The sequence below is a fragment of the Sus scrofa genome, chromosome 1 (genome assembly GCF_054392235.1).
Source record: "Sus scrofa isolate SSC_HxYL_T2T_F1_AM1 chromosome 1, Sscrofa_HxYL_maternal_Yorkshire_Landrace_v2.0, whole genome shotgun sequence".
Lineage (NCBI taxonomy): Eukaryota > Metazoa > Chordata > Mammalia > Artiodactyla > Suidae > Sus > Sus scrofa.
In genome coordinates this window covers 116,863,493-116,889,572 of record NC_139383.1, presented here as the reverse complement: position 1 = coordinate 116,889,572, position 26,080 = coordinate 116,863,493, and the positions used below count along the sequence as shown (strand labels likewise).

General features: G+C 40.9%; 1 protein-coding gene across 4 annotated transcripts in view; it reads left to right on the top strand.

Moving 5' to 3' along the window:
* The window catches only part of ZNF609 (zinc finger protein 609), a 242,975-nt gene that overhangs the window by 23,640 nt on the left and 193,255 nt on the right, over positions 1–26,080 (top strand). For 2 of the 4 annotated variants that reach the window (XM_003121465.5, XM_013992893.3), the window contains exon 2: positions 6,589–7,462. The exons of 1 other annotated variant lie outside the window; for it this stretch is intronic. In XM_003121465.5, coding sequence (XP_003121513.1) covers positions 6,716–7,462 — 747 coding nt within the window. In that variant the 5' untranslated portion in view covers positions 6,589–6,715. The remainder of the gene's footprint in view (positions 1–6,588; positions 7,463–26,080) is intronic. One more of the 4 variants, XM_084967309.1, reaches the window with a different exon arrangement.

Here is a 26,080-nt window from a genome sequence, read left to right as displayed (position 1 = left end):
TGGCCCTAGGGGATTTTTTGAAGCTAGATGGAAGCTTTATGAGCCACATTTGAAAGTAAGAGTAGCCTAAAGGTAAAGCCATAACAAAACCACTGAGTAATTGAGAAAAGAAAGGATTGCCATTTTCTTTCATAGAGCTCAAATGTATGTCAATGCTACTTGTAATTTAATTTGTAATAAATATTTTTCCTGTATTTTAAAAATACTTCGGGAGTTCCTTTTGTGGCACAGCGGAAATGTATCCAGCTAGCATCCATGAGGATGCAGGTTTGATTCCTGGCTTCACTCAGTGGGTCGGGGATCCGGTGTTGCCATGAGCTGTGGTGTAGTTCGCAGATGTGGCTGAGATCCCACATTGCTGTGGCTGTGGTGTAGGCTGGCAGCTGTAGCTCTGATTCGACCTCACACCGTATGCCACTGGTACATCCCTAAAACGCAAAAAAAAAAAAAAAAAAAAAAGCAAACTTTAGATCTCTCTACAGTATATAACCATGAAACAGTCCTCTTTAAGTTCAGACTCTAGAACATTATGAGAATATTTGTGATATTTACATTTTTGAGTTGTCTTATATTTTTCAGATTTGAATCCTCATTGTATACTTAGAACCATGAGGATTCTCCGTTCATCTTATAATAAGAAAATTAATATTTAATAAAGCAACTTGGCTAACAACCTAGCTAGGATCATTGGAAATCTGACTCCAGAAATCACATCTCTTGATTATAAGCTCAGGGCTCTTTTTTTCTACCTCATGCTGCCTTCCCAGAATTGAGTATAGCATTTTTGTTTTGTTTTTTGTTTTCATTGTCCCTACAGCTTTTGTGAGGACTAGCTAGCTGGACTGATCACCCCCACATCCAAGTGTGTGTGACCTGTGGGCCCCATGCAGATTATATGCACTCAAACACAACTGTTGCTTGCTCAGGCCAAAGATTATAAGAAGATTGATCCAAACCCATAAGAAGAGGGGAAGACATAAATTTTCAGTGGAACAGCATTGGACAGCTTGCTATTTAGACCAGGTTAGCTATAGGTAGTTGGCAATTAAAGAGATCCTTTTCTCTGGACAAAAAGAGAGGTACTATTCTTATGTTTGGACATAAGTAGGGTCAGTTGCCACTTAGGTCCTCTGAGTAGGGGCTAAGACCTCACATGAAGATGCCTTTTCATTCTTAGCCTTGAAGAGAGGCCTTGTTCATTACTGAGATAGTGAAGTGGTGTAGTCTGTGGCATATGCCCTATTAAAAAACAGTGACCTGAAATGTGATTACGAACCAGTCAGTGGACTGGGAGTCTGAAGAGCTGGGTTCCAGAGGAAACTGGAATTGGAATTTTTTTTTTCCTGGCCATGCCTGCGTAAAGTAGATGTTCCTGGGCCAGGGATCGAACCTGTGCCACAGCAGCGACTCAGGTCACTGCAGCGACACCAGACCCTTAACCTGCTGAGCAGCAAAAGAACTCCTGAACTTTTATCATTATAGATACAGGGTTTGGGGGTGATTCTCGTGGCGTGTCTTGGTCCCTTAGCTATAGCCATGCAGAGAGGAGTTCCTTGTTGATCAGGTGCAAAGCAAAGCACAAATACACTGGCAGTTCCAAAGTTTGGTGAATCATGGTCCTAAATAGGGAAGTATAGTGCAGTTAGGCAGAAGGAAAGGAGAGAGGAAAATATATATAGAAGCTCTTGCAAGTTGAAAGTGCTTTGTGGTTCTTCTGATTCTGCACTTTCTCTGCCATGGAATCAAGAGGTCAGTGCTTTTCATTTCTAGCTACCATGTTAGTTACCTTACCTCCTGTGGTTAAATATCTCTACAGTGACCTGTCAGAGTTGATTATTAGTTGTATAAAGCCAGGGATGCTGTAGGGAGCACATGGAAAGTGGTTTGGCTGCTGCAGCCAGGCTGATTAAAGAATCCATGGCAATTTTTCAGTGTATCTTTGGAAAGTTACCACCAAAGTTATGATGAAACCTGCTGGGTTTAGAAGGCTGAATTTCTAAAAAGTCACCAGGTTGAAAAGTGGCACTTATGATAACTCCTAACCCCCTCAGAAATAGGACAGTGGCTCTTTATAGAACATCAGGACCACAAAATGTCAGTCCTCAGGATAGTTTTCTTTCTTTTTCTTTTTAAGGCCACACCCTCGGCATATGGAGGTTCCCAGGCTAGGAATGGAATCAGAGCTGCAGTTACCGACCTACACCAGAGCCACAGCAATGCCAGATCTGAGCCGTGTCTGTAACCTACACCACAGTTTGCAGCAACACTGAATTCTCTTTTTTTTTTTTTTTGTCTTTTGTCTTTTTGTTGTTGTTGTTGCTATTTCTTGGGCCGCTCCTGCGGCATATGGAGGTTACCAGGCTAGGGGTTGAATCGGAGCTGCAGCCACCGGCCTACGCCAGAACCACAGCAACGCGGGATCTGAGCCGGGTCTGCAACCTACACCACAGCTCACGGCAACACCGGATCGTTAACCCACTGAGCAAGCGCAGGGACCGAACCCGCAACCTCATGGTTCCTAGTCGGATTCGTTAACCACTGCGCCACGACGGGAACTCCAGCAACACTGAATTCTTAACCCACTGAGTAGGGCCAGGGATTGAACCTAAATCCTCATGGGTACTATTCAGATTCATTACTGCTGAGACACAGCAAGAACTCTTTCTTTGTGTCCTGGTCATTCAGAAATTCTGGGTGGTATTCCAGGAGGGAAAGCAGTATCTAACAGGTAGAATCTAACAGGTAGAATTTTAGATTTGAGAAAGGCCCTAGGCACGTCCAGACTACCCCCTACCACACGTAGAGGAATTCTTTAGGTAATTTGCTTAACAGGTGATTATGCTTTTTCTCCTCACTACTTTCAGTGATAAAGATAGAGCTTCATTAAGTTGTTGTGGGTCATTTTTAGAATTTCAGGTTAATAAATTTTTTTTCCCTGAGTTAAACATCTGTCTTTGTGTAACTCCTACTCATTGGTCATGTTTGTATTCTCAGCATCACAGAATAAGTTTCTCTTTTCTGTACTGCAACCATTGTATATTTGAAGCTAACCAGTTTGTCTCCTTTCATTTAACTCTTGAATATCCCTCCATTTAATGAATATCTCACTTAAGATGTGGAACCTGGAAATGCACATAGACCATTGTTCTCTTCATCTCCAGCTCTCTTTTTTTTTAATTACTCAAATGAATTTATCACATCTGTAGTTGTATAATGATCATAACAATCTAATTTCACAGGATTTCCATCCCACAGCCCAAGCACATCCCCCCACCCCCGAAACTGTCTTCTCCGGAGACCATAGGTTTTTCAATGTCTGTGAGTCAGCATCTGTTCTGCAAAGAAGTTCAGTCTGTCCTTTTTTCAGATTCCACATGTCAGTGAAAGCATTTGATGTTGGTGTCTCATTGTATGGCTGACTTCACTTATCCAGCTCTTTTTAAGAAGAAACACACACACACACAAAAAAATGTTATGACGATATTTCTTGTTACTAGATAAAAAAACAATTTACCATAACATAGGGAACTGGGACAAAAGGAATTTGGGGAGTCTTTCCTTACTGATGTTAAGGCTGAACGTTTTGAGGTTCAACATTATTATATACATTGATTTTGCCTTATACCTTTTTGATATATCTGCATTAAATTTACTCTTCAGTTTACAAAAATCAGTTGGCATTTGTGTTTCTAAGAATTATTCATCTTTATGCTACACTGAACTGATTTTAGTGCTTCAGATAGTTTTTAACAAGATGGATATATATGTATTCTTACGTAACTGAAAATCTTGTTTTTACACGTGACGAACAGTTTGACTCGGTATAAGTCTCTTGACAGATAACCTTTTCTCTCCAAAATTCTATAGATTTTCCATTGTCCTTTAACGTTTAATATTGCAGAGGAGCCTGAGGTTGGCTTAATTTTTGTCATTTGTAAATTAGAAATTTTCCAGAATGTGCACAAGTTTGGCTTTTTTAAAATTGATTTTGCTGAAAAGGTATTGAACCTTTTCAAGATCTTTTTCAGTTCAAGAGGTCATTCATTTGTTATGTCTTGATGGGTTGCTTTTCTCCCATTTGTTCTAATCTCTTCTTCAGTTTTGCCTTCAGTATTATTAAATACTTTATCTCTCTTTCAATTTTTCTCATTATTTTCTTTTTGCTGGCCTTTTCCTTTGCCTTCTGGAACAGTATCTCAAGTTTTCTTGTAATTTACTGATTCATTTTCCACAGTTTTAGTTTTTGCTTTTTTGGTTTCTGTATGAATTTTAATTGGTATTGCATTTTTGTTTCCTTGCATCTTTTTTTAAAAAAAATTACACTCTTTTGTCTAAATTCTTCTCTTTTCATTTTAGGCTAGTGTCTTCTTAATGCTGTCTCTTCCTTACTATCATACTTTGTTTATCCTGCTCCATCCAACAGGTTAGGCAGTAGACTAGAGTATCAGAAGCTCTCATTAAGCACTAACATTTTTATGTACTTTATATTCTTTCCTTTATATACTCTTCCAGAGTCTCTCTTCTGTTACCATCCATTTTCTAGAGAAAGGGTTTTTGTTTTTTTTAGAAGAAGGTATTTTGAAAGTTTATTGTTTTTCTAAGAATAAACAACAGGAATTTGTTCTAATGGTTAAATTACATGCTAACGATAGTTCAGCTCTAGTGGAACGTGAGTAAGCCTTAGATGAATGTGCATTATGCTCTAAGCCTAGCCACAGTTGCAGAGATTATAGAGGTGACAAGTTATGATGTTGGAAAGAATTATGCAGATTCAGTTCACATTCCCCATTCTAGAAATGACCTCTGCCTCTCATAATAGAATTATTTTCGGTATTTACTCTCATTTGTTCATGTATTCCCAGCACCTACTTTAGTGCCTGACATGTAGGAGGCACTTTATACACTTTTTTTTTTGAAAGAATGAATGAGTGTATAGTATAGAGAATTCCAAACATTTTACCAAAAATTTCTTCAGAAATCTAGGTCATTTTCGGAGGTATCATTTCTCTAATTCTTCAGGGATTATGCTTCCTTTACCTTGTGGGTAGTGTTTTCTCATAGCTCTTGTGTCATGTTTTCCCACACAGTTTTTGCTCATCCTTTTGTGAGGTAAGATCTGTGTGGACTCAGTGCCAATGATGGTTGGTTGCTGTTGGCACTCAACTCTCCACTTGGGTAAAGGATGCATTTTCTTCTCAGATCTATGGCTAAATGGCAGATTAATGTGCACCCCTTTCTCTCTTAAATTCCATTTGCTGTCAGACATTCACTTGGTATACGTTTGCTCTCCTAAGGTGACACCTTCTCTTGTAACTGTGCCCTGCTTCTTTGGCACTGCCTTGAGAGAGTAGGTGTAAAAGTATAATTTGTCTTATCTGGATCCTATCTGTAGCATTTACCTGTTAGATATTTGCTTTGTAGGATTCATTGTGCCACCACTGGTTTACTCTTTCTGCTTTATTACCTTATGAGAATTGTTTTTCTAAATAGATATAGATAGATGGTAAACAGAGGAGTGAGCAAGAATAGAACTCTGGCTTTGTCACAAAGTAATACCAGGTTTTCTACATGGTACACACCTCAGGAGAACGGGGAGATATAAATTGCCTTTTTTTTTTTTTTTTTTTAAAACCACCCACTCCACCCCACACCCTTTTTTAGTCATCTCTGTTTCATGTGGTAAGGCTCTGGTATTTATCAATACAGTGCCATCAATTTTATACCATAAGAGTATGGAAACTTATCCTATGTTCTAGCATTAGGTTTTTTAGTACTTTTCAGTTATTGATAGGGTAATAATTTTTTGTATGTGAGTGTGTCTCCATAGGTATTTTAGTGGGAAAGATTACACAGAATTCTGCTATTTAGACATAATTTGAAACCTGGAGTTTAATAAGTCCACTTCAACTGAACTTGAGCTGGTTGGTCGAGTCTGCTCTGAAGTTTGTCTTCACTAATTGCAGTTTTTACCCCCCATCCTGATAATTGTATTTTTTTCCCCAGTCTGTTTGCTTTTTCTTTTATTTACCCACAATTAGACATTCCCCCCTCCAAAAAAAAAAAAAAAAAAAAAAAAAAACCCAGCAGAATGACAGGGAATCTATATTATTTTTAGTAGGAACAGGCCCTGTTGGTAGAGGGCTTTAGCCTTTGCTAGACCATGTTGTGAGTCTCTGATAAGGCAAGAAGACACAGGGAGAAAAGAAGTATGAGTAAAGTTGTGCTAGAGCTTGAATCTGGGATGTGCCAGGGGCTGTATTGATTGAGGGAGGATTGCCAGCTGGCAGTGGTAGTAAAAATCAGTCTTTTGGGAATGGGAAACTAACTCTAGAAGATTCCTAGTTAAGACTTACACACAGTCTCTGGGCAGTTGGAAATATTGCACTCTCCCCTGGGGAGATGGAGCGGGAATTGGTGTTTCCCTTGGTCCAGGGTGACTTGGTTAGAAATACAACTGAACCCATTTGTCTTGTCGGTTGTGGTGTGATTGCCCCCTAGGAAGGGTCTGTTTTGTGTGGGAGTTTATTTCAGGCTGACTCTTTGCCTGTATTGTTTCCTTTAACAGCTCTTTAAATTTTCTTTTTCCAGCAATGATGTTGTCCACTGGGCATGTACTGACCAATGTGGCAGGTCTGAGAACATAGCTGAAGCTGAAAATAGGAAAGCTGGGGGCAAGGAAGAGCCTTGAATCTTGAGGTGGGACGTTGACTCTAAGATGTCCTTGAGCAGTGGAGCCTCCGGAGGGAAAGGAGTGGATGCAAACCCGGTTGAGACATACGACAGTGGGGATGAATGGGACATTGGAGTAGGGAATCTCATCATTGACCTGGACGCCGATCTGGAAAAGGACCAGCAGAAACTGGAAATGTCAGGCTCAAAGGAGGTGGGGATACCAGCTCCCAATGCTGTGGCCACACTACCAGACAACATCAAGTTTGTGACCCCAGTGCCAGGTCCTCAAGGGAAGGAAGGCAAATCAAAATCCAAAAGGAATAAGAGTGGCAAAGACACTAGCAAACCCACTCCAGGGACATCCCTGTTCACTCCAAGTGAGGGGGCAGCTAGCAAGAAAGAGGTGCAGGGACGCTCAGGAGATGGTGCCAATGCAGGAAGCCTGGTTGCTGCTATTGCTCCCAAGGGCTCAGAGAAGGCGGCTAAGGCATCCCGCAGTGTAGCCGGCTCCAAAAAGGAGAAGGAGAACAGCTCATCTAAGAGCAAGAAGGAGAGAAGCGAAGGAGTGGGGACTTGTTCAGAAAAGGATCCTGGGGTCCTCCAGCCAGTACCCTTGGGAGGACGGGGTGGTCAGTATGATGGAAGTGCAGGGGTGGATGCAGGAGCTGTGGAGCCACTTGGGAGTATAGCTATTGAGCCTGGGGCAGCGCTCAATCCTTTGGGAGCTAAACCGGAGCCTGAGGAAGGGGAGAATGAGTGTCGCCCGCTAAAGAAAGTCAAGTCTGAAAAGGTAAGAGGTGGCCAGATCTGGCTGCCCACTGCCAGTCAGAACTGCCCTGGACTAACCGCCAAATACTGTGTGCATTCTGTGGGAGGCTCATTAGCTTGTGGGTAATGACCAATTACAAGGTCAGAGCAGCTGGTAATGGTAATGTGGTTTTGTTCCAAATTAGGAGATTCCCTACAGATTCATTAACAGCAGGCCTGGACATTTGGAGAAGGATATATGTTGTTCGGGGAAGCTGCTTCATAGAATGAATTTTCTATAAGTCAAGAACTTCCCACCTTGTCCTTGTCCTTCCTCAAGGTTACTTGTTACTAGAGGCTGACATCAGCCTTTATGTGGTTCCCAACTTGATTGGCATTTCATCCTTAGAGTCATTGATAAACTTAAGAACAAATTGATAAACTTAATAGGCTTTCGGTTGAGTGCTGTTTTTTAATGAGATAAATGGTGCTGCTGAGTCTCTGCTGAAACAGAAAAGGGTTAAATAAGTTTCATGACCTTCTATCTACCAAGTGTTCTATGACTGCCAAAGAGCAAAAGAACACAGTTTGGGGCAGGTAAACAAGGGAGTAGGCATACTGAGGTACTTAATCAGATTTTAGGGATTAGTATTATGGCTGTGAAAGTTTGGCCTTGAAAGAGAGTCTTTGGCCACTAAAGTATAGTTCTTGGTCTGGTATCTTCCACAACTACTGGGAATCAAGGTCTCCTGGTGGTTTAATAGCTGCCAAGCAGTGTAATGATACCTGGCCTTCTGCTTGACTTGGAAGGGCAGGTGCCCGCAGCCCCACGAGGGGTTCTCCTCTGGGAAGGTGATCTTAGTTCATGTCTCAGTAAATGGAGCTTGCAGGACTGGAGCAGAGGAGATATGAGTCTAAGGTCAGCTCAGGCTGCCTTAAACTTTTGCAGCTTACAATTTCCTGCAAAGTGGCCAGCCTGGTAATGAGCTATTCACTGGCTCTTGATTTTTTGCTGTCTGTTCTGCTCATCCTATGCTTTCAGCTGATCCAGGCAGATGCAGTGTAAATCGATTTCTCTGTAATTACATCAGCTGCAACAGGGAATACTGATTTCCATATGTAAATGTTAATGAATAGAGGCTGGATGTGAATGTTTAGGTGGTGGTATCCTCAGTGCCTGGATTCCAGTGCTAGCTTGCGCTTTCTTTGCTGTAGGTATTTTAGTCTTTGCCTCTGGCACATCTGTAGCTCTTAGCAACATCTGGCCTCCTTGGTAACAGGGCTGGGAATTCTCTCCCACTAACACAATGGTTTGCTCCCTTTTACCAGTGGCAGCTGCCAGAGAGGCTGCCTGTGTTTAGGTGGCAGATGCTACAGTCCACCTCAGCACACAGTCAAGTTCCAGCTGGTTACTGGCATGGTGCATCCTGTGCTGGCTGTGATTAACAATTTTCTCTGGGATGCAGAAGGATAATCCTGTTTTAAAGAGGCCTAGGAGGAGTCCCCGTTGTGGCTCAGCGGAAAGGAATATGACTAGTGTCCATGAGGACGAAGGTTCGATCCCTGGCCTTTCTTGGTGTTGCTGTGGCTGTGGTGTAGGCCAGCGGCTACAGCTCCGATTCAACCCCTAGCCTGTAAACCTCCATATGCCATGGGTGCAGCCTTAAAAAGAGAGAAGGAAAAAAAAAAAAAAAGGCGGGGAGCCATAGGAGTACCAGGAGTTCTTGCTTCTGTTCCAAGCCCATTAGGCTGTTCCTTACTGGCTTGAGTAAACTCTTGCCATATATCCATGTTCATAATCTTTGGCTCATGCTGCAATCTTCTAAGCCCAGTAGGGGTCTGTGGGTGAAAGGATTAATGATGCTTAGCTTCATATTGGATTTAAATCTAAATGTCCTTGAAAGTCTCCAACAGAGAAGCAAATGGAACCTATTTTCTCTTATAGGTTCGGGAACTGGTTGGTTGGGTGACTGCCCTTCAGATTATAATTGGGCTGAAAGATGCAGTATATTCAGCTAAGAATACATCTTGATGCCAGGGAAGTTTTCTCCTTGATAATCTTGCTTTACTTTATGCCTTGTCTCCCAAAAAAAAGGCTGAGAGTGGGGCAGTGGAATGGAAGAGAAAAGGCAGACAGACTATGCTTCTGTTTTTGGAGGAAAGATAAAATTGCTGAGAAATACTTTTAGAAGAGAACTTTGCCATGCAGTTTGATGTTACTGTAAGCAAGAACCTGCTTTGTCAGTTCCTTCCCCTGTTCCCTCAATCCTTTTGAACTGTCTGATTTTGGGGGCTGCCTTTCCATAAAGCATTTGGCCATTGAAGTAAGTAGTTATTTAAATAAATGTTTGGAGGTTGCTAGGAGATGAAAGCACTGTGTAGGGAGGCAGTGTTTCTGGAGTGGAGGAGGAGAAGATGCAAAAGGGAAGGCTAGGAATCTTGGTATGGAGCAGCTTTTGAGAAACAAAAACCCCAGGGTTTGGGGTGTAAGAGTTGCTCAGTCAGTGTTTGATGATTAGTACCACAGCTTATAAACTAAGTCTTTGAAAACTTTTTAAAGATTTTCTTTCTGAGATACGGGCTTGCCTATGGCTTAACTGGTTTGGAATGTTCCTTCCATGTGAGGACAACCAACAGAACCAAAACAGCAAAACAGATGTTTTGATATAATCTAGGAATTACATACTCTGAGCTGGAAACTGTCACGAAGAGGAAAAACTCATAAAATTTGTAAAGTATCTTGGCTGGAGTCTCCGCACCTATCCCTACCTCTCTCACCTCTTGGAAACAGGAGACAAAGTTTGTGGTATAGGAAAGAATTGTCACAGGTCTGCCACTAGCTAGAGAGGGAGATTTAAATATTCACATTCTCTACCTCCAGGCCTTCTCTTTCATCAAGGGAGGTATCTCAGTCAGTGACTGAATGAATTTCCATCAGCCAAGCATGTGGATTTCCCTTCATGAGATCCTACTTTTGCTCCACCACACCTCTGTCTGGCAGGGCTCACTGAACTGTTGCCCGGAGTTCTAGGAGAGATGGCTCTTACCAAGTACTGCTGCCCTGAATTGTCATTGAATACTCCTGCCTCATACATCCTGTCAATTGAAGAGTTGGGGGAAAGGAATGTTGAGGAATAAACAAGACAGAGCCTTCTGGCTCTTGTCTGTTAGCCTTGCCTTTGGTTTGATTGATAGGTTGTTAAGTTAGGGATGGAAAGGGAGGTAGGGTGCCTGTCTGAATGTCCCCAGCTTAGCGCTCTTGTTGCTACTCTGACAGGCAAGAAAAAAAGAATTTACAAACCACAGAAGGTAGTGATCTATCTGTGTGGATTTTGAGTTAGGTCTTAAACCAGGAGTTTACAGTGAGACTCCTGTTGTATTTTGTTTTTTTTGTGCTCCCTCCCGCCCCCCCGCCAGTCATGTAAAGTGAAGCCCTAGTGGCTATAGAAATTTGCAACCAAAAGCTCTCCTTGTCTCTTTAGCTGCTGCTTTTGATCTTGGAAGGTAGAAACTCTGCACCCTGCTTTCCCCATGTTTGTGTCTCAGCTTCTGCTACTCTCAGAATGCTGCACACATGTATTTACCACTTCCCCCATTAGTTTAGGATACAAAGAACATGATAAAGTGTGCTCTTTGCTCTCTTGCCTTCCGATCATGCTTGCTATCATATCCTGTGTTCTAAGAGCATCTTCCTTTGCCCTTGGTTTTGTTTTCTTGCCCTAGTTTATGCCTTCCCGCTCATTTCTCTCGTGTTGCAATCCCTCATTGCTCAACCAAGGTCAGATCTCTTTTTTATTCCTTCTGATCCAAGTCTTTCTCTCTTAACGCCTTCATCCTTCACTAGCTGTTCTTTCTCCGCTATTGATGACATAGCAGTCAGCCTTACTTCCTGAAGCCAGATGCCCTCAAGCATTTTCCTTCATGGAAAAAATTAAAAAGAAGTTGATATTTATGTAGAACTGAGATGCAGTTCTGTCGAACTACAGTGAAGTCTGAGCTTAATTAATTTTTTTCTTCAACAGCTCTGTTTTCCATCTGGGTATTGAAATTCAAGGAGGGCCCTGAGAGTGATTATCTTGTCCAGTCTCGTCATTTTATAGAAGAGGAAACTGAGACCCAGAAGGTCATGTGACTTGCTTAGGCTCTCATTGGTAGTCAGTGTCAAAGCCAGGTTTTTGTTTACTAAATTCTTACGGCATATTGTTACTCTGGTTTTTTTTTTTTTCTTCTTTTTTTGGCTGCCCTGCGGCATATGAAGTTCCTGGCCACAGCTGCAGCAATGCCGGATCCTTTAACCCACTGTGCCAGCTGTGATCGAACCTGTTTCTTGGTGCTGCAGAGACGCCATTGATCCCATTCCGCCAAAGCGGGAACTCCATTGTTACTTTGGGATTCTTAACATATCCTTTACTGTTCTGAAGGAGTCTCTTTTCCTCCTTTACATTCTGCCTCAGAAACATTGGATGTAAAGGCCCAGATACTCTTATGGCTGCTTTTACCTGTTTTCTATACCGATTTTAACATTGTAGACACTCAGTAATTAAAGGATCTTTGAGTTTAGCTTTTGTTGGTAAGGTAATGATGTTTACAAAGAACAACCATTTATAGCTGATGCTGAACCTCCCCTATTACAGAGGGAAAGTTACTTTTCAACTTCTGTCTTGAGCTTGACTTCCTGAGGTTGCATGTTTGTGTATGTTCTGGAGTATTGCATTCAGTCAAATTTTCATTGTGATCATTGAGACATTGCCAGTTTCCTCTTTATTTGGCAGTTGCAGGTATAAAAAACAAAACAAAAAAACAAACCTTGACCTTGTACTTCTTGGACGTATCCCTATCGGGCAGATCTTAAATATATTGTGGATATGAACTATTTTGTAAAGAGATGATATACTGTTAGCTACCATTATTTTTAATTCATTCAGTATATGATTTGAGTGCCTTTTAGATTCCAGGTATTGTGCTTGGTACTCGGTATACACTGGTGAATAGAAGAGATGATTCCTGCTCTTTGAGGAATTGAGAGTTCCTCAGACGTCTCAAACAGAGTTCCTGAAATTGTGGCCCGTAAAACCACATGCATCATATCATCCGAGTGTCAAAAATGCAGGTTCTGGAGTTCCCATTGTGGCTTAGTGGTTAACGATATCCATAAGGACTCAGGGTTGATAGATCCCTAGCCTCGCTCAGTGGGTTAAGGATCTGGCTTTGCCATGAGCTGTGGTGTAGGCCGGCAGCTACAACTCCAATTTGACCCCCAGCCTGGGAACTTCCATATGCTGGGTGGGGCCCTAAAAAGACAAAAGACGAAAAAAAAAAAAAAAAAAAAAAGGCAGATTCTTGGACTCCACCCAGATCTGCTAAATAAGTTTTGGAGTAGGAGCCTAGGAATTTGTATTTACAGAAGACTCCAGATAATTGCTATATACTTTAATGTTTATGAATTTTCTTTAACCGTTGTTAATTTTCTTGATAAGGTGGGGATTGGGAGCCACTTCCAACCTGAAACACCAGTCTTCTACATTTAAATTGCACATCACCTCTTATGTATAACTTAGTGGTTAACAGTATAAACTCTGGAGCCAGACTACTAGGGTTTGTATTCCAGCTTTGCCACTTATTAACTGAGCAATCTTAAATGAATTACTTAACTGAGCTACTTCAGTTTTCTCATCTGCAAAATGAGGGAAACAGTAGTTCCTAAATAGCCGTTTTTATGTGAAGTTAAATTAGTTAATTCATATGTAAAACACTTAGAACAGTACTTGGCACATGGGGAGCATTCAGTAAATATTAGAAAAAAGGAAGAAAAACATGATTTGAGTTGAAATATGTCTCAGCTTGCTATAGGCAATAATGGATTAAAATCTAGCAACATTCCACCTATACAGGAAGCCTAGTGTGACTAGATAAGTATGTTGGCTAAGTCTTTCAGTACTGTTTTCTGAAGAAGTGCCAAACCTGGATTGGGAAACTTGCATGTAGTGATGTGTTCTAGAGGTCCTTGTATTTATGGTGGGGTTAGGTGGGGTAGAACACCAGAAATTGGTTTCAAAGGATATTGAAGTGGCCTTTTGAATTTCAGATTTCATATGAATTGAGTTTCCTTTTTTGGCCATATCCCTGGTGTGGGGGTTGGGTATGTTGGATAGATGTTACTGTGGGTTTGCCAGCATGTGCAATCTCATGGATGCTGGAAGAGCTCTAAATGTTTTTGTTTCTACCGAAGAGTGCATGGAAAATCTAAGTCCTAGTCCTTAATCTTCCAGCCCCTGGTGTGAACTTGTATTTTTGCCATTTGGGTATAAGAGCTTTTACCAACAGAGCTCATCCAGGGAGGCAGCAGGGCTTGGGCTTTCAGGCTGGAGGTGGCAGTAACACGCACAGCTGAGATCCTGCCACTGCTGGCTGTCTGAGCCCTCCTCTCTGTGGTTTTCACTCTTCAAGCTATGCTTGAGTAACCCGCCTCCAGAGCTGCTGACAGGGCTGTGTTCAGAGGCCTTGGAAATTACACTGTTCATTTCCTTATCATCCCCTGACCTGCAGTGCAGAGCCTTCTGGTGCAGGAACAAGGCAGAAAAAAATCCAGACGGCTCCCAGCCAGCATGTGTCAAGGGCTACAAAGAAGGAAATTGGACTTGCTCACTTAAAAACCATGGGGTTAGGCTTTGATTTTTGGTTCCTGCCGAGAGTTATTTGTGTGTATGCGCATGTTCTATCTCTGTGTATTTTTATGGAATGAGTCTGTGCATGGCAGAGCTGTAGAGGAGGATGAAAGCAGAGAGCAGAGGGAAGATTGATTTTCTCTTCAATTAATTTCTCAGTTGTGCCACCAGGATGGGCCTGGAAGGATTAACATCAGGAAGGTGCCAGGCCATATTAATATTAATATTTTAAAATATATTTCTCTAGGTACAGTTTAGTCATGTCAACTGCACCTAGTAAGCACCCACCCTATTAAGAAGTTTCCCAAGCTGGCTGCGGAGACATTTTTAACAAATCCTGTTCTCTGAAGTTGTTGATCCTAGATGGCATTGACATAGTCAATATTTAAGCTACCTAAGGAAAGTATAGACTTTGGGGAGTCTTTTTTTTTTTTTTTTTGTCTTGCCATTTCTTGGGCAACTCCTGCAGCATATGGAGGTTCCCAGGCTAGGGGTCGAATCGGAGCTGTAGCCACTGGCCTACGCCAGAGTCACAGCAACTTGAGATCTGAACCATGTCTGCAACCTACACCACAGCTCATGGCAACGCCAGATCCTTAACCCACTGAGCAAGGCCAGGGATCGAACCCACAACCTTATGGTTCCTAGTCGGATTTATTAACCACTGAGCCACGATGGGAACTCCCGGTCAGTCTTGGTTAAAAGGAATAAGTCTTTTGAGATGAGGCTAGTATGACAAAAGAGAGATAGGTAGGAGGAATTTAGAGCATTTTGTGATCTTCTGTTTATAGGGCAAAATTCTATGGTATTTACAGAGCCTGTCCTTGTGTTTTTAGTGTTAGGAAATGATATACTTATTTTTTCTTTTGACATTTTTCTTGCCCTGGGATACCCAAAGGAAACACTTTTCAGGCTGAAGAAATAATATGTGCATGGTAAGGTTCTTGAGTAAAGTTTACAATTATTCTGACCTTAATTTTCCCTTTCCTGGATTTCCACTGCTTCAGCATCATTGGTGACATTGGAGCCCTTCTGAAGTGGGGAAAAAAGCTTTGAGACTTTGGAGATGTTTTTAAATCCTAAGAGTCTCTCTTTTTGGAAGTGCTCTATAGAGAAGTGGTGTGTTTTGTTTGTTTGTTTGTTTTGTCTTTTTAAGGCTGCACCTGTGGCATACGGAAGTTCTCTGGCTAGGGTTCAAATCAGCGCTGCAGTTGCCAGCCCATACCACATCCAAGCAACTTGGGATCCAAGCCGCATCTGTGACCTACACCACAGCTCACGGCAACGCCAGATCCTTAACCCACTGAGCAGGGCCAGGGATCAAATCCATATCCTTTGGGGTCCTAGTTGGGTTCCTTTTTGCTGAGCTACAATGGGAACTCCCACAGAGAAGTGTTTGTCACATGAGAAAGGTGATAGCTTAGCTGAGAGGGAATTATTTTTACTTTCTTATAAAGCAGTGGTCCCTGTACCAGTAACATCAATATTGGCATCTGAGAACTTGTTAGAAATTCAATGTCAAGCCCCATCCCAGGCCCCCAAATCAGAAATTCTAGGCTTGAGGCCCAGCAATTTATGTTTTTAACATTAGCTTTCCCACTGATCATGATGCACACTAAAGTTTGAGATCCACTGTTGTATAGAGGACATTCCCTCTTAACAGAGAAGATCAAATTCACCGAAAACTTGAAGGGGGAAAAAGTACTCTGGAGAGCAGGTGTGGTGTTTTTTTTTTTGTTTGTTTTTTTTTTTTTGAGTGATGTTCAGATCTTTTCTCTTTGTGGACGAACTGACAGGAGCCTCAAATTGGAAGGAATACTCAAGGGTTTGGGACTTTGAAAGAAAAAGAGACATTCAAATTATTTATGACTTTTCTAAACCTCACTTTTCTCATTTGTAATGTGAACATGAATAATAGTACTGACCTAATAGGGTTACTGTGAGGAGTAGATTAGATAAAGAAGGTTAAGCACTCAGCCCAGTGTCTAGCATATAGTAAAGTACTCAATAAATGTTAGCTGTTGCTGATACTACATTTTTATTAGCTATGAGCTATAACGTCATTGTGAAATTAAGAAGAAGGGATATCCTTAGAGACTTTGAAGAGTTAAGCCCTTGGAGGTTTTGGAAAATAATGAGTTTATAATAGCTAATATTCTAAATCCTACTGATGTCCAGGGAGGCTTGAGGAGAAACTGATTCAGAACATTTGGAACCATTAAAGTTTGGGATTTTATCATTTGATTGTTGGTTGGTTTTGGAAGGGTTTGTTGAACTCCTTTTGGCACAGAACTTTTCTCACATTGAAGAACCATGGCTCTTTGCTATTTCCCGTTAAAGTCAGTTTCTTTGGTGTATGCTCAGGCCTTCTGAATTATTTTTCTAAGATTGAAATGGATATAATGTGACTGTTTTTAGTTTAGAAAGATTTTTTCCCCCCTCTGTTAATCCTGAAGAGTACAGATGTTAGCCTTTTGAAATGATTAGAACTACGGGTAGTCTAAACAGTCAAGAAAAGAATAAGGATTGAGATACTTCTTTTTGTGAATTTGTCACTAGCTGCAGGAAATAAAAAGGCAGTTCTTAGATTTTTAGAAGGTGATCAGTTTTAAACCTGAAGTATTGTTGCCTGGAAGAATTTGACTGTGTGCCTGAAAAATATACTACTTGAGTATTTTTGAATTTGAGTCCACTGGGTTCCAGCCTTAGTGACAAATACTAGCTTGGTTTAGATGAGCCAGACCTGGTCATTAAATCCTTGCTTGGCCTTTAAAAAAAAAAAAAAAAAAAAAGAGGCATTCCCATCGTGGCACAGCAGAAACAAATCTGACTAGGAACCATGAGGTTTCGGGTTTGATCCCTGGCCTCGCTCTGTGGGTTAAGGATCCAGCTTGCCGTGGCTGTGGCATAGGCCAGCAGCTACAGCTCCGATTCCACCCCTAGCCTGGGAACCTCCATATGCCTCGGGTGTGGCCTTAAAAAGACATAAAGACCAAAAAAAAAAAAAAAAAAAAGCTATAATTAATATAACATTATATTAGTTACAGGTGTACAACATAATGATACAATATTTTAAATACTGCAGAATGATCACTTCAGTAAGTCCAGTTAACATTCTCATTGTTACAAAAAATTTTTGTTCTTGTGGTGAGAATTTTTAAGTTTTACTTTTCGTAGGTACTTTCAAATATGCAATACAGTATTATAAAGTATAGTCATCATGCTATACATTATGTACCCATGACTTACTCATTTTATAACTGGAAATTTGTATCTTTTGACCTCCTTCACCCATTTCACACAATTCCCACTCCCTACCTCAGGCAGCCACCAATCTGTTCTCTATGTCCATGAGCTCAGGTTTTTGTTTTTAGATTCCACATATGAATAAGGTCATACAATATTTATCTTTATCTTGTCTGACTTATTTCACTTAGTATAATGCCCTTGAGGTCCATTCATGAAGTTGCAAATGACGAGATTTTATTCTTTTTATGGCTGAATAAAATTTCATTGTATATAATGTGTGTGTGTGTGTGTGTGTGTGTGTATATATATATATATATATATATATATATATATATATATATAAAACCACATTTTTTCTTTATCCATTTATCCATTGATGGATATTCAGCTTCTTTCCATACCTTGGCTATTGTAAATAATGTTGCCATGTGAATATATGTCTTTTCAAATGAGTATTTTTGTTTTCTTCAGATAAATACCCAGAAATGAAATTGCTAGATCATATGGTAGTTTTTAGTTTTTTGAGGAACCTCCAATCTGTACCAATTTATATTCCCACCAGTGGTGCACAAAAGTCCTCCCCCCCTTTTTTTTTTTTTTTTTTTTTTGTCTTTTTGCCTTTTCTAGGGCCGCTTCCGAGGCATATGGAGATTCCCAGGCTAGGGGTCTAATCGGAGCTATAGCCACCGGCCTACGCCAGAGCATACAGCAGCGAGGGATCCGAGCCGCATCTGCAACCTACACCACAGCTCACGGCGATGCCGGATCGTTAACCCACTGAGCAAGGGCAGGGATCGAACCCGCAACCTCATGGTTCCTAGTCGGATTCGTTAACCACTGCGCCCTGACGGGAACTCCAAAAGTTCCCTTTTCTCCACACCCTTGCGCATTTGTTATTGCTTATCCTTTTTTTTTTTTAATGGCTGCACCCATGGCATATGGAAATTCCCCAGGCCTGGGATTGAATCCTGAGCCACAACTGCTACCTTCGATGCAGCTGTGGCAATGCTGGATCCTTTAACTCACTGCACCAGGCCTGTGATCAAACCCGAGCCTCTGCAGAGACCCAAGCCACTGGCAGTTGAATTCTTAACCCACTCTGCCAGAGTGGGAGCTCCAATTTCTTGTCTTTTTATTTTATTTTATTTATTTAAAAATTTTTTTTGCTTTTCAGGACTGTACCTGGGCATATGGAAGTTCCCAAGCTAGGGGTCAAATTGGAACTACAACTGCTGGCCTACCCCACAGCCATAGCCACACAGGATCCAAGCCTGTCTTCGACCTATACCACAGCTCACGGGAACCCTAGATCCTTAACCCACTAAGCAAGGCCAGGGATCAAACCCACAACCTCATGGTTCCTAATTGAATTCGTTTCCGCTGCACCACGACAGGAACTCTTGTCTTTTTAATAATAGCCATTTTAACATCTGCGATGTGATATCTTATTGTGGATTTGTTTTGCATTTCCCTGATGATTAATGATATTGAACATCTTTTCATGTACCTGTTGGCCATCTATATGTCTTCTCTTGGCCTCTGTTTTTGTTTAGTAATAGGTTCTCTTCTTTTCTTTCAGCACTTCAATTTTTTATTTATTTTCCTTGTTTTTTGTTTGCTTTTTTTTAAGGGCCGCACTTGTGGCGTATGGAGGTTCCCAGGGTAGGGGTCTAATTGGAGTTACAGCTGCCGGCCAACACCACAGCCACAGCAATGCCAGATCCAAGCCATGTCTGTGACCTACACCACAGCTCATGGCAACACCAGATCCCCAACCCACTGGGCGAGGCCAGGGATCAAACCTGAAACCTCATGGTTCCTAGTCAGATTGTTTCCGCTGCTCCACTGGGAACTCCTGTTTGTTTGTTTTTTGTGGGTTCTTTTTGGCTGTGGCATGCAGTGGCTTGATGTGGGATCTCAGTTCCTGGGCTAGGGATTGAACCTAGGCTGCAGCAGTGAAAGCTCTGAATCCTAACCACTAGACCACCAGAGAACTCCCGGTAATAGGTTCTCTTTATTGTAAAAAAGCCCACTCAGCTCAGAGTTGCTATTTCCTAGTTGATATGTTTCTTTAGAAGTACTTAACTGCACTGACTCAAACCTTAGTGAAAGGTACAGAGTACTGTAGGGAAGAGGTATATGTATTCATCATATACCAACCTAAGTAGCATGAGGTTAGAAAAATTAACATTCAGGATGAAGAATCTCTTGTGCTGAAGCTTCTCAACTGGAGGCATATGTCACAATCCCTTCTGGAACTTTTGCAAAGTAAAAGCATCCTACCAAAGTGAAATATTTTGGGCTGGGAACCCCAAACATATACTTATTTTTTAAAACTTCAACAAGTTCTTTTAATGTACCTCTTAGTTAAAAACCACTGTCGTTGGAGTTCCCGTCGTGGTGCAGTGATTAACGAATCCGACTAGGAACATGAGGTTGCGGGTTCGATCCCTGCCCTTGCTCAGTGGGTTAACGATCCGGTGTTGCCGTGAGCTGTGGTGTAGGTTGCAGACGTGGCTCAGATCCCGCGTTGCTGTGGCTCTGGCGTAGGCTGGCAGCTACAGCTCCGATTAGACCCCTAGCCTGGGAACCTCCATATGCTGCGGGAACAGCCCAGAAATGACAAAAAACAAAACAAAACAAAACAAAAACCCACTGCCGTTGTGGAAAGGACTTTGGTTTTACTATACATCCTTTGGAAATCCTTGTTACTCATTTAGCCAGGGAAGCTTTAAAAGCTGTCCTTGTTTTTTGCCGTTTCCAGATAGAGCAATGCACTGCACTTTAGAGATCGTAGGATCCTCAGGTGTCTTATAGCATGCTCAAGAGTCTCCTCCAACTCTCCTTTTTCATTGCTCAGTCATTGCATTGTGTTAGGGATCAGTCATTTAGGAATATAGCTATAATGAATCTGACTTCTCATTATCTGCTTAATTAGGAGAACTAATTAATAAAATTTTGATAGTTATAGCTGTTAAAGTAGAACATCCATATCAGTGTTACTGATTCATTTTAAAATTGTTGTCCCAGATTTTTTAAGGCAAATGTGAGCAGAATTCCTATAACATGATATATTTTGCCAAATATAGGCAACTGGTGATATTTTTTATACTTAAATTGGAAGAGAGGAATTGTGGCTCAGCGGTAATGAACCCAACTAATATCCATGAGGATTCGGGTTTGATCCCTGGCCTTGATCAAAGGGTTAAGGATCCGGTGTTGCTGCGAGCTGTGACGTAGGTCACAGACGTGGCTTGGGTCTGGTGTTGGGTGTGGCCTAGGCCAGCAGCTGCAGCTCCAATTCGACCTCTAGCCTGGAAACTTCCATGTGCCATGGGTGTGGCCCTTAAAAAAAAAGAAAAAAAAAATTGGAAGGGAACAGAAGACAGGCTTAGATAATCTAAATTTATCCCTAATCCAAAAGCAGCTTCTTTTCTCTTTGATTTGTGAGTGTATTTCTGTGCTTATGTTAGACAATTGGTGTTAATTTTACAGAAATCCATGACACCCCAAAACAAAATAATGCAGTTATCTGATAAAGATCTTACTTCTGAGCCTGCTTCTGGATACATTCAAATTAAACATGCTGTTTTAAGAAAAGAGCACATCACTTCACAGAAATAGTAGAGGTTCCCTAAGTTATTTACTTTTTTTTTCAAAACATGTACTATTTCTTTGAAATCAGGAAGAGAATTAAATGTTTTTGAGTATAAAGTATCTCTCTGCTGAGATTTTAAGTCTCTTAGCCAAGGAAGAGTAATTATAATTAGAATGCTAATTGTTATCAGAGATGAACGCATACTTGAATATACTGCAAACTTATAGTTAAAATCATTATGGAGTGGTGTGTTTGGAACAGAACTATAATTATATAACCTTAAATTTCTATATAATAAAGTTTACGACATGTTTTTTAGTCATGATACATGTATTAGGTATTTAGTACTGATATATGTAGTATGCTCTCAAAATTTATATTAATCTGTACTTTAGATGGATCTTTGTAATTTTTGGAATATGCATATACTACTGCACAGGAGGAGAAAAAATTGGCAAATGTGGGGAAGAAGTCATCATATAAAGTGACTACACATTTATATACACCCTGTTAGACTAGAACTTAATTCTATTAGTATACAGATTTCTAAACATCTGGTCGAGTGTCTGTTTTTGATAAAATATGCCATAAGGCATTTTTCACTTTGCTTATACATATGTGCTTAGATTGAGAATGTGATTGCTTATTATAATTTCAGAAACAGGTTGAGAAATTCTTTTATTTTTATTTGCCTCTAATGTCTCTCCTGTCGATTTCCGTCCCTTACAAGGATCAGGTTCTACAGTGAGGGTTTGAAGTACTTGGTCAAAAAGTACCCTTGAGGAGTTCCCGTTGTGGTGCAGTGGTTGACGAATCCGACTAGGAAACACGAGGTTTCGGGTTCGACCCCTGGCCTTGCTCAGTGGGTTAAGGATCTGGCGTTGCCGTGAGCTATGGTGTAGGTCGCAGACTCGGCTCGGATCCCAAGTTGCTGTGCCTGTGGCGTAGGCCAGCGGCTGCAGCTCTGATTGGACCCCTAGCCTGGGAACCTCCATATGCTGTGGGAGTGGCCCTAGAAAAGGCAAAAAGACAAAAAAAAAAAAAGTACTCTTGAAAATTACTTGAGGTGATGCCATGCTGGAGATTGCTATACTGGCTTTGTAAATTCTACACAATGGTTTGTTTTAGCATTAAAACAAACAATTTTTTCTTCAGTTAAGTTCTAATGTAAAAGCTGACTTGTGCTTAAGTACAGTGTTGATGAAAAATATGTATTTGTAAATACTAGAATTATCGTAACTCTGACAAAATGCTCACACTGTGAGGAGACACATGGGAATGGAAGCCAGATAAGTGAACAGGCAGTTCAAGTCTGCCATCTTTGGTTGCCTCTAGAGTGTATATTCAATGGATGGAATAACTTTGAAGCCCAAACCATTCACATTGGTCTTTCTTTTTTCTTTTTTTCTTTTGCCAGTCACTGAAATTTGATTTTTTTTTAAAGGAGGTTTCTTGGTTTTGTTTTGTTTTTGGCTGCATCCATGGTATGTGAAAGTTCCCTGGCCAGGGATTGAATTCATGTCACAACCGCAACCTGAGCCACTGCAGTCACCACGCTGGATCCTTAACCCACTGTGCCACAAAGGGCTCTGATTTGATTATCTTAAACAGATTATCCAGTTGCCTGTTTACTGTTCAAAAATATTTTCTGACAGAAAAAAATCTTGAGATCCTCTGTAGTGGAAATTTACAGGTCCATGGATTGAATCCAGCCTAGTATGATTATTCTTTTGTAGCATTTGCTTTTCAGTTCCTGTTCCTCACAATACCCACAAATTCCTTCTCTTTAGGTTCCCTTGATCACTGAAGAAATAAGGCTGTTTCTATATGCTAACCTTAGGTCTTACCCTTGAGTTAAACAAGAACCTTCCATCCCACAGACAGACTGAAGAGCAGAGCTATTCTTGCCCTTCCAACGTAAATATCCTCAGCCTAGTCTCTTTTCCTTCGACACAGTGCCTTTGGGAACTTCTTTGATCTACTCTTTCTTTCCTTTTCTGACTTTCGTTTAGAATCGAAATCATTCTCTTTATAAAAAAAATCCAATAATTGGAGTTCCTGTTGTGGCACAGTGGAAACGAATCCAAGTAGGAACTATGAGGTTTCAGAACCGATCCCTGGCCTCGATTGGTGGGTTAAAGATCAGGCATTGCAGTGAGCTGTGGTGTAGATCAAAGATGTGGCTTGGATCTGGCGTTGCTGTGGCTGTGGTGTAGGCCAGTGGCTTTAGCTCCGATTAGATCCCTGTCTTGGGAACCTCCATATGCCTCGGGTGCAGCCCTAAAAAGACAAAAGACAAAAAAAAAAAAAAAAAAAAAAAATCCTATGCTTGTTTTTAATTTTTTTTTTTTGTTTGTTTTTGTTATTTGAGACTCATTTGTTATTGGTCCTGTCTTAACCAGATGGGATTATATTTATTTATGGAGATTTAGAGAGGGGCTTTTCTCTTGCTCCCCAATTAAAAATAATTAACCAGGAAAAAATAGTTAGTTTTATATATTCTACCATTGGCATTCATTATAGTCTAGGCATAGCACTGGTTGTATTAAGAAAACCACTGTGGAAATTCCCTTGTGATGCAGCAGGTTAAGGATCCAACATTGCCACAGCTGTGGTGCAGGCCACAAATGCAGCGCAGATTCGATCCCTAGCCCAGGAACTTCCACATGCCATGGGTGCCTCCAAAAGAAGAAGAGGAAAACTACTGTACTATTGACTATAACTTTTTACCCATAATTTGAAATTGCTATAGCTACTACTTAGACATAATACTGCTGTGAATAGGATACCTTATTTGAAGGCTTGGTGCCAATGCTATGCTTTTAAGCTGTCTGCTATTGGCAGCTCTTGGACAGAACATTGCAGTTGTCCTGTAGGACTCAGGAAACAGAAGTTTTCATGTTGTAGGCCAATAGATCACTGAGGAAGAAGAAAAGTACAGTTTGCCTCTCCCTTGGAAGCAGTTTGGCCAGGGCAAAGCTCCCAGAAATAGAATTCTAAGCTTATTGATTTAGAAGCCTTCAGGGTTTTACCCTATAGCTTTTATGAAATGGAACTTCTTTTCAAAGTGGGGAAAGGATTAGAATAGAGCAGACTTAAAGGCCTAAAATAATGTTACTTCCCAATTCTCTAGTCACCCCTTTAGAATTAATCAGGTAGGTGTTCTTAGATTCCACACAAAGAGGAAAATTGTTTAAAAGCTGATTTAGTTATGGCTATCCCTACCTTCTGCTGGATTACTGACCTGAAGTGGTAATCAGAGCAGAAAAAATCTGGGAAGATTATTGGAAAATAATATCCCAAAGACATTTTCATATCTGAAATTTTTCAGATTTTTTTTCTTTTTTTTGTCTTTCTAGGGCTGCACCCATGGCACACGGAGGTTCCCAAGCTAGGGGTCCAGTCAGAGCCACAGCCATGCAGGATCTGAACTGCGTCTGCGACCTACACCACAGCTCATGGCCATGACAGATCCTTAACCAACTGAGCGAGGCCAGGGATCGAACCTGCGTCCTCACGGATGCTAGTTGGGTTCGTTAACCGCTGAGCTATTAACGATTTTTCATATGTTTTTATTCCCTAGTCACATTTCATCTTCCATCTCGTATCTAACAATTAAAAACTGGAGCAAAGGCCCTGGCAAGTCCCACTTTAATCTTTTTCATTTCCTTGTCCCCATAGAGCTCTGATACTGGTAAAAGCTTGTTGAAATGAACTGGGAGCAGCCTGAGAGGTATGTTTGGAAGGTTGTGGCAGTGAGGAGGTGGTAGGGTTGGGCTTTCTGATGGTAGGGTAGGAAATGAATGCTTAAATATAAACTTTGATGGTTTATTTTATTTTATTTTTTTAAACAACAGAAATAAATCTTAGTACTTTCCCTATCACCTGTTTACTTGTTACTGGCAAGAAAAATGTCAAATGGCTGGTTTATCACTCTTTAGGGATTGTTTTGGCTAGGAATTTGAGAGTAGGGTAGTTTAGGAGTTGATCGCAAGAGCTGGTACCTTTGGCCTAAATAATAACCACCCAAGAAACAAACTTTAAAGGAAACTTAGATTTCAGTGTGATGCTCACTTAGTAAAAATTACTTTTTCCTAAATGTTCTTGTACTGATCTTATGGATGGTTTCTTGTCATTACATTTATCCTGCTTATATTCTTTCAGAATATTTCATAACCATTTCCAAAGTTCAGCTTGCCCGCTAGTGAATAATAAGTCTAGTAGAAGAGACAGATTGCAATCAAATAATCACATGCATATCCGGCATCTTTGTCTTTACCCAGTAGGAGCCAGTAGCATTCCCCCAAGCTGAGACAACCAAAAATGTCTCCAGGCATTGCCAAACGTCCCTTTGAGGGCAAAATCCCATTTGAGAACCACTTGCTAAAATATTCTTTCTTGATAGGGATGTTACTTAAACTGAAGACTGTGTCTATGTAATTTTACATTTATGAAAATGTGGGGAGTTGCATAATATATGCAGTTTTCTGTTGTGAATGTTATGCTTACACACACACACACACACACACACACACAAACTCAAAAACCTTTGTTTTTTTCACCAAAGGCACTAGCAAACCAGGCTGTAACCAATAACTGTGTTTAAGTATGTCTAGGTTTTCACTCTTCTTCAGTCTTTAAAAGGTGGGGTGAAATTAAGGGGAGATAAGGGGGTCTATGGTGATGCCTTTTTATGATGGAAAGGCAAAAAAAAAAAATCTAAAAATCTGGCTTTCAACTCTCTCTCCAGTGTCTAGTCAATATAGGGTGTGGAATTCAACCTAGGGAAATTTCTGTTAAAAGATTTCAGAAATAAGCTCTGGGTTCAGGACGGAGTTGAATTTTTAGCAAAACATGTATCTTCTTTCCCACCTTCCCTTTAATAGTGTGACTGCAAAGGAGAGGGTCATCTGATTTTGATCATTTCAACTCTTATGACCTCTTTCTTGTTGGCCCACTGAGGTTACTTCTGAAAGTGTTTGCTTTTATCTTTAACATAAAATCTTTCAGTTTTTTCCCCTAATTTGGGTGGGTAAAATGTCCTTCCAAGTTGGATGATGTTGACTGCTCCCTGAGAATGTGGTCCCCAGAGAAGTCCCTGGATAGGACCTAACCTGGAAATAGTAGGTTAAGTAACCCAACTCGGTGT